Raw genomic sequence first — 9,117 nt, forward strand, 5'->3', positions numbered from 1 at the left:
ATTTCCCCTATAATTACTATTTATTCATTTATTTTACTTTTTTTATTATTTCATTTTATTATTTGTTCTTTATTGTATTTTATTATTCTTGTATTTCTCCTTATATAGTCATTTATTCTATTCTATTTCATTTTACTTTATTTTATTTTGTTATTTTATTCTTTTTTGTCATTTTTTTTGTCATTTCATTCTATCTTATTTTATTTTACTTACTTATTTTTATTCTATTTCATTATTTATGCATTTATCCTGAAGCTTTTTTTTTCTTCTATTATTTCATACTATCATTACTACTATTATTTTAATTTAATTTTATTTAATTTTATTTTATTTCCCCCTGAGGCTTCAAACTGCCGGAGCGACGTGCTGACGTCACCGCCCGTACGTGCCTCGGTGTGGAGGAATGTGCGGAAACTTCTCCGACACTTTTCTTTCTGCGCCGTCCGTCGAGGACAAAAAAAAAACCTCCCAAACCTGGAAGAAAAGACCAGCGAGAGTCGACTAAAGTTTGGATCCGAGGAGTCGGTGAGTTTCGCTGTTGTTCGGCGTAGAAATGTCGGGTTGTGAGTGGAGCTGCGGGGAGTTGTTGGTCGGAGCGGAGCAGCTGGAAAGTTGTTGGCAGTTTGGAGGAAAATGGAGGCGGTGAGTTGGAGAAGAAGGCGCTGTCCGGGGCTGATCAGGACCATGGCTAACACTCCCAACACCGCCGACCGACTCCTAACACATCCATCCAGCGCTTTACTTCAACTCCACCGCCGAAAAGCTTCTGTAAAAACCTCCTTCAATGCTTCAGATTAACTTTTAATCTCAGCATCAACATGTCGCTGTTTGATTCCACTTCTGCGCTTCCGCAAACTAAGTTTTCTGAACCACTGACGACCTGAAATGGTCGCTGGAAATCACGACCGCGGCTCAAAATCAACTACGTCTACATTTAACGGTGAACTTTAAAGTATCTGAAATGAGTTTAAAACGTATTTCAGCGGATTTAACAGTGTCAGATACTGAGGAGCCAGAGTTGTGTGGGGAAATGTTTTAACCGGGCGTGAAACCCTCAAACGTGGAGGCTCAAACTTTTACTTTTTAATCTTTATCTGACTTGAGATTTAAATAATCACCGAGTTTTACCACCTTGTCGACACTAATGTGTTTTTTTGTTTGTTTCAAACGTGTTAAAACAACTATACGTTAAGCGACATGTAAACTTCTCCATTAGCGTTAGCTTCCTCGTACCAAACTTCCATTCAAGTTTAACTAAATTTAAGATTCAATCGGATATTTGTCGGCGTGCTTTTGTTATCTGGTTGATTTGAGGATTAGGTCGCTTTTTATGTTCCCAGTCAAAAATCCGCTTATTTCCCTTTCCGTAACTTGAAACTTTTACTCAAACTATAATCAAATGTGTATTTTTTCACATTAAAACCACTGAGTGAAATCTCGGACAGCCTCGTCGGTGTAACAACTTAAAGTGGAAGTTTTCTGGATGAAGTTCTGAACGTATTTTTTTTTTTTTTTTTGCATCCGTCCTTATGGCGCTGTCGACTGAGCTGTGGTGCTGTTTCAAAATGGCCGACAGACACATTTTCAGTCTGCTGAGAGTTTCCACAGCAAAGTGTGAAATCAGACACCACTTAAAATCAATCTGTGAGAAGACGCTTCAAAAGTGATGTGGACTTATAAACTGACCACCAGCAGGAATAATAATCTTCTAAAACTGAATTTAATGAGTCTAAATCAAACCCTGGAGCTCAAATAAACTGCCACTAATGCATTAAGTAAAATGCACCACATAGGTGGAATATATACTATAAATAAAAGTGGCACCTTAAGGCACCCATCATTTGCCGCATGTGATCGATTAAGAGGATTTTGTGTCTGATGATCTGTTGGGCTGTAAATGTTTGCTCCTCTAAAGCTGCTAAAATATAAACTAAATTTAGTTTTGGAAAAAACATGTTAGTTAACTGAAATAGAAATAAAAACTAGACTTTAGAAAAAAAACCTAACTGAAATGATACTGTGTATTTACAAAATGAAGTCAAATTAGATTTAAAAAATAAGCAGGAAATGTTTTTAGTCTTTTGTCAGTTTGGTTAAATGTGTCGACCTGCAGCCTTCACAAAGTGTTTATATTGTTATACCACATCTGATCTCCTGACAAATAGCCCTCATATTATAATTATAAAACTGAGCTGAAACGAGCAAACCGACTCAATAAACTAATTTGGAAAAATGGAAATAGAAATTAAAAAAAATACTAAATTATAGGCTAATAACTCTGCAAACTGTTTGGTCATTTTATTCACTAAATGACTTAAAAGAAATATGCAAATTTTCCGAATTTGAAGCGTCTGTTGTGACTAATCTGCTGTTTTAACATTTGACTGGTGTAACAGTGCGTCTACATTATGAGAAAGTACATGATAGCGATATATATATATATTTTTTTAAAGCTTTTTCTCTGTCTCATGCTGCTCAGATCAGCTCTTTCTTTACTTCAGGATGGTCTTCTATCAGTAGGCGCACCAGGAACATCAGTATTTATGTTGAAAAGGCATAAAAAAAACCTCTTTAACTCCTTTAAACTGAGCTAAACTCTTCTCGCCGCTGCCTTTATAAAAGCAAACAATAATAATAGTACATTACACTTTTTTTTGTTTTAAACAGCTGCAATAATTTCTGATAAAAAATGCGTCTTTTGTAGAAAAACCGTGTCTGTTTTCTGTTTTGTTGCAGCTTGTTTTAGAAAAACTATACTATATACTATACTACACTATAAAGCAGCCCGTCTGTCACTTTTACTGTCGTTCTCTAAATTCTCCTTCGTGGTGTCGACTCTGCAGCTTGTCGTCCCGGCGGAGGTGAAGAGCTGAGCTCAACATGGCCGCTCAGACGGTGTTCTCGGTGGAGATGTTTCCCGTCGGCGTTTCTCTGATGGAGGACGGTCAGAACCTCAGCGACATGCCCTCTAACACGCTCCCCGCCCCTCAGCTGGTGATGCTGGCCAACGTGGCGGCAGCGGAGGGCGGCGGCGGCTGTGACAGCAGCGCGGCAGACGAGAAGGAGATGATGGAGCTGAAGACGGTGGGATGCAGCTACTCAGACAGCGAGGACGAGAGCATCATCAGGTCAGGAGTTAGTCTGCTCCCAACTCCTGTTGCATCATGGTCTTAAATTCTTTTTAAAAATGTAAAAATTATTTCAGCCAGTCGTCGAATCAGAAAAATGAGAAAATAACCTCTTACCTGCCAGTTAACTCACCTGTGTGTCCGATCAGGTACAGCTACGACAACCAGAACCACAGAGAGGTCTGCATCATCGAGTACCCCGAGTCTCCGGGCCCGGGCATCAAGGCCGTGATCGTGGGAAACGACACGGAGGGGGATGAGGAGGACGATGGAGACAAAGCTGAAGACCTGTCGCGTCACACTAGGCCCCGCCCCCCTGCCAGCACCAAAACACCTGAGCAGGGCACCAAACGCAAAGACAGCCCCGCCGCCGCCGCCACCACCACCACCACCGTTGCCGCCACCGTCACTGCCGCCACCACCACCACCACCACCGTTGCCTCTGCTGCCACCACGACGGAGAGCTCCAAGAAGAAGAAACCCTTCCACTGTAAACCGTGTCACTTCCAGGCTCAGAACGAGCAGGAGTTTGTCGAACATCTGGGCACACACGGCATCAGCAAGATGATGGTGGTGAACCGGGTGGAGGGGAGGAGCAAGACCAAGGTCAAGGAGGCGGAAACGGCCGAGTCCCAGGCGCCGTCAGGCAGGGGGGGGGACAGCGGCGAGGAGGCGGGGACGGGAGGAGCGGCGGCGGGGGCAGCAGGTGACATCAAAGGGCTGATCCGGTGTGAGCGGTGCGGCTACAACACCAACAGATACGACCATTACATCGCCCACCTGAAACACCACAGCAAGGAGGGCGAGGACCACAGGTAACACACAGACTGACCTCCTTCCCCGTTGTTGTTTACGTCATGTTCATGCATCAGGACGCACTCCTGGCAGATCTGTGCAGACAGCTGGATGCTAACAGGAGAGTTAGCATTGAGTTAGCAAGTAAACATGGATGTAAACAGAAAAATCAGCTTTGCAGATGTTTAGGAAAATAATTCAACATGTTTGTAGGATTTGAACAAAATCTGGGAAAAGCTCAATTTTGACTCTTTTCAAGGTTTGGAACATAACTAACATAACATAAGGTTTTCAACATAATTTGTGGTTTTCATCCACACAAACCAAAACTCTTTTAATATTTGAAATGAAACGATCCAGTCGTCGTATTCAAGACAAGATATTTATAATATTATATATTTATTATTATATTTATTAGTCCCACGGTGGAGAAATTCAGTGTTACAGCAGCTAAAGTAGAACATTCAGTAAAATAGTGAATAATAAACAGTCAAGACAAAAGAAAAACATGTAAAACAAGACACACGACATGTAATATTCAATGTGCTGTATATAAACTGAGTGTGTGTGTCTGCAGGGTGTTTAAGTGCACGCTGTGTCCGTACACCACCGTCAGTCAGTACCACTGGAGGAAACACCTGAGGAACCACTTCCCCAGCAAACTGCACACCTGCAGCCAGTGCTCCTACTTCTCCGACCGCAAGAGCAACTACATCCAACACATCAGGACACACACAGGTAGGACACGCCGTCAGTCCGTCCGTCTGTCTCTGCTGGTGATCAGAAACCTGGAGGCCGCTACGATGAATAATCAGGTTTCTCATGTTCCACCTGGAAAACCAGGATAAAACTCCAGATCTGGACTCCAGAGTGTAAATGTGCTCACACACATTGTGTTTTGTTTCTGTGCAGGTGTCCGTCCTTTCCAGTGTCTCTACTGCGACTACTCCAGTTCACAGAAGACCCACCTGACCCGACACATGAGGACTCACTCCGGTCAGTCGTCCACACTGAACTCTGTAAAATGTTCCTTTAAAACACGGGAACGTGTGCAGGTCAATAGTCTGGAGCCAAACATCAGAGTAAAAGTACTGAGAGATAAATCAGTAGACAGACTGAACTAGTAGTATTAGAAGAAGAAATGGGTGATTGTTGATATGTTGATTGTTTTTCTTCTTCTCGTCACTCACTGTAAACTTGTTTTTGTCTGTGTTGCCTTCACTGACGCAGTCGATGTGGGATTAACACGGTAAAGTGATTTGCAGCAGAGCCACACGCTGTCACTTCCTGTGTTGTGTTGTGTTCCTGTCCGAGGCGCTCGCGCTGAAGCAGATCAGCCTGAAAACACGCCTGTAAATCCACTGTGTAAAAAAAACAAACAAAAAAAAACAAGACAACAGAACAAACAATCTGAAAGAAGAACTCAAACTGTGTTTTCAGGTTTATCTGCTCTGGTGTGGACAAAAACTTCCTGTACGAACAGTTTTGTGTCAGAAAGTTAGACCGCTGTTGTATGATCTCCAACGGGCTGCATAAACAAACGCTGAGTCTGATTTAAAATACATTACAAATTATATTTTACACACAAAAAAATGATAATGTAGCTCTGTGATGGTGCTTCTACAAGACTGAAAACTAGTTTTAAAAACGGGAAAAAAAAAAAGTGATTTTTATCTAGAATGTCTCAGATTTGGTCATTAAAGAGTCATTAAAGACACTTTATGTACTGAGGCAGGTTAATTTACAGCAGCACAATAAAGACAACAGTAAGGGAACAATAGATTAAACTTTTAACTTTACTGTAAATTAAATTGAATAAACTGTACACAGTAACAAACGCAATAAAAAAATTGGTTAAACCTGAATTAGGAGCAGTTTTTAGGAGTTTTAGGAGAGTTTGTTCGTCTGCTGCATGAACTCCTTCCGTGTCTCACCTGTGCACGTGTCACACTGTCCTCTGCAGCAGTTTGACGTTGTTTTCTTGCCTTCCTGTGCGCAGGTGAGCGGCCTTTCAAGTGTGAGAGCTGTAACTACCTGGCAGCCAACCAGCATGAGGTGACACGCCACGCCCGGCAGGTGCACAACGGCCCCAAACCTCTCTCCTGCCCCTACTGCGAGTACAAGACCGCTGACCGCAGCAACTTCAAGAAGCACGTCGAGCTCCACCTCAATCCTCGCCAGTTCCTCTGCCCTCTCTGCAAGTACGCCGCCTCCAAGAAGTGCAACCTGCAGTACCACATCAAGTCCAGGCACTCGGGCTGCAACGTCGCCGTGGACATCTCCAAGGTCAAACTGCGCGTGAAGAAGCCCGGTCCTGACGGGGCGGAGGAAAACACCAGAGCGAGCAAGCTTGACAATTCATCCAGCGTGGAGGAGGACTTCGACATGGACGAGGACGACGTGGAGGACGACGGCGGCGGCGTGAGCTCGAGCCCGATCAATCTGTCAATCAGAAAGAGCAGCCGGCCCACCGCCATCCAGTCAGCGCAGAGTGAGGCGGCTGAAAAGGCTCCGAAGAAATCCAACGTCACCTCAGAGAAAGAGAAACTACCGAAAGTGAAGGACAAGGTGGAACTGGAGAAAAAGGTCTCAACGAGGCAGAAGAAGACAGAGAAGGTCAATGAGAATCTTCTGGAGAGCACATCTGTTAAAGAGCCCCAGGCGGTGATGGCAACAGCTGCTGTAAATACAGAAAACAAGACAAAGAGACGAGTGAAGAAGGTTCCCGCGGAGAAAACAACTGTCCAGGACCAAACAGCAGGAGCTCAAGTGGAGAAAGACCAAACGGAGAAATCTGACCAACAAAGATCAGAGGAAGAACGAGTGGTGAGGCAGAAACGGGAAGAAGAGTTGAAGCCTGAGAAGGAGAAGGAACTCCAGAAGAACGACATCAGTGGAAAGGAGAACAAGAGCGTCAACAAGCCGAGGAAGTCCGGATCAAAGAGGTCTGAAAAAACACCAGAGCATGTCGAAGAAGCTCCGCAGAAACCAGAGAGTCCGGAGAAAACTCAGAAGCAAAAAGTGGTGAAGGAAAAAGCTGCGAAGAGGAAAGCAGTGGAGGCTCTCGATCTTTCCAAAAAGGCCTCGTCTGAGACTCCATCCAAGACCAGACGGCTGAAAGCCACAGCGGCAGAGAAGCTGCAGGTGAAACCTGCTCCAGAAGACACTAAGAAGATAAACGACGCCGCTCCTGCACCGCACAAATCCAACGAACCGGCCCCTGTAAAGCAGAAGAAGACCAGGAACAGCAGCAAGAAAGCAGCAGGTCTTCAACAAAGCGTGGCTCCAACTAAAGGCACGACGGCTTCTGTCAGCGGTCCGTCCACAGGACCCGCTCAGCCAGAGAGCCCAACACGAGCAACACACTCTGAGCAGACGCCGGTGGAAAACGGCCCGGCACAGATGGATGCCTCCACAGGTGAGACCGCCCCAGCAGTGCCTGAAAAGACTCTGAACAAACCCTCAGAAAAGATGGAGGATTCTCCTTCTTGCAGCTCAGGTGAGGGCACACCTTCCCCAGCCGAACACCGGCCCGCTCCGACGTTTGTCAAACCCACGTCGCCGCCTCCTCTGGTGCTTCCGGGCCAGCGGAGCAAACCTGCTGATCCGGAGGACGACGAGGGCATCCACAGCAGCCACGAAGGCGGGAGCGACATCAGCGACAGCGCCTCCGAGGGCAGCGACGACTCCGGCCTGAACGGCAACGGCGCCGGGTCGGGCAAGATGGCCAACGACCCCGAGACGCCCACTGACGAGATCCCAACGCCGACGGAGCTCAAGAGTCACATGTGCATCTTCTGCGACCGCACGTTCCCTTTGGAGGTGGAGTACCGACGCCACCTGAACCGCCACCTCGTCAACGTCTACTACATGGACAACACGGCTAAAGGACAAAAATGAGGCTCTGTATCCATGGCAACGCATTCTGCATGTACATTTTTGTGCAGTTTTTTTTTTTTTTGGTGCTTAAAGCAGAAACTTTGACTTCTGGCGCTCTAAAGCAAAGCTGAGTCGTCAGGAAACACCAGTTAATCCCAGTTAGCTGGTTAATATCAACTGTCTCTTCATGACTGGTTACAAATATCAACACACACATGGTTTTGAGTGCCTGTTTTCTAAAATATTGGAAATATAAACTCTCTGTATGCCTTTTTATAATAAGGGGTCCAAGCACCGCTGTCTGTTTTGTGAAATATGCTAAACCCACTTTTGCTAGCTGTTCTCTAGCCTTTCAAGTCTGAGACCAAACGGGGGTTAAAATATTTGTTGTAGGCGTCTGTTCTTTTTTTCTTTTTTTTTTTGCAACTACATGAGTTTTATCGTTGTTTGCACAGTCAGTGTCATTAATGGAAAAACATTTCAAACATCAAATTTGGTGCACGATGTGCTCCCGATCCAACACGCCGAATTTAGTGCAAATCCATTATATCGTTGTAACATCGTCCTGGTGTGTCCTCAGTGTTGTCTTGGATTATTAATGACACATTTTTCATATTGGATTTGGTGCTAATCTGACATTCGGTGGCACTAAGATACATTTTTGTTATCAGGACACAAATATAGTGTTCAGACGCCACTAAATCTGGTACGCAGATCCAAAATGTGCCCCAATGTTGTCAAACTAAATTTGGTGAAAACATTTAAAGCATTAAACGGCTATTTTCCATGTAAAGTGGAGCAACGGCGACCCGAGCAGAGAGTTGAGACACGTCTTCTGTCCAGAAAGCAACACCGAGACGATAAAACCAGTTAGAGCTGCTGCTCAGCAACAGACTCGGCTACGATGCTGAGCGAACGCTGAAACAGGCCTCGGGTTGGTGCACCTTTGGTTTGGGGGTGCGTTGGGTGCTTGGACCCCCCCGCACACCTGCTGGTGTTGTGCTGTTGGTGCCTCACTCAGCTCTGCTCATAGTTAACCCCACTTTTTAAACCTCCACAGCACTCATCATGTTTAATTTAGACGAATCAAACTCAAGATTCTGATGACTTTGTGTACATGTAGGTGTTTTTTTTCTTTCTCTTTGCCAGATCATGTTCATCTGTGATTCATGTTAACCGTCAGCAGCTTCTCATCATTTCTCCAAGTGAATTTTTAAGATGTTTGTTGAGACATTTCTGCAAATGTTCGAATCGTCTGATTGAATCATCAAATCTGAGGCAGTCGGTCAGATTTCTGCTCCACATGAACATTTCC

The 9,117-nt window shown here is 44.9% G+C and overlaps 1 protein-coding gene across 1 annotated transcript; it reads left to right on the forward strand.

The window, feature by feature from the left end:
• The first annotated feature begins 487 nt into the window (after positions 1–487).
• On the forward strand, positions 488–8,196 carry rest (RE1-silencing transcription factor). The gene is made up of 7 exons (XM_070836736.1): positions 488–525; positions 2,844–3,128; positions 3,278–3,943; positions 4,501–4,661; positions 4,836–4,919; positions 5,923–7,202; positions 7,299–8,196. Exons 2-7 carry the CDS (start codon positions 2,881–2,883, stop codon positions 7,821–7,823), a joined length of 2,964 nt encoding a protein of 987 aa, XP_070692837.1. The 5' UTR covers positions 488–525; positions 2,844–2,880; the 3' UTR covers positions 7,824–8,196.
• Positions 8,197–9,117: the final 921 nt, after the last annotated feature.

This window comes from Pempheris klunzingeri, chromosome 9, assembly GCF_042242105.1.
Source record: "Pempheris klunzingeri isolate RE-2024b chromosome 9, fPemKlu1.hap1, whole genome shotgun sequence".
NCBI classification, from domain to species: Eukaryota; Metazoa; Chordata; class Actinopteri; order Acropomatiformes; family Pempheridae; genus Pempheris; species Pempheris klunzingeri.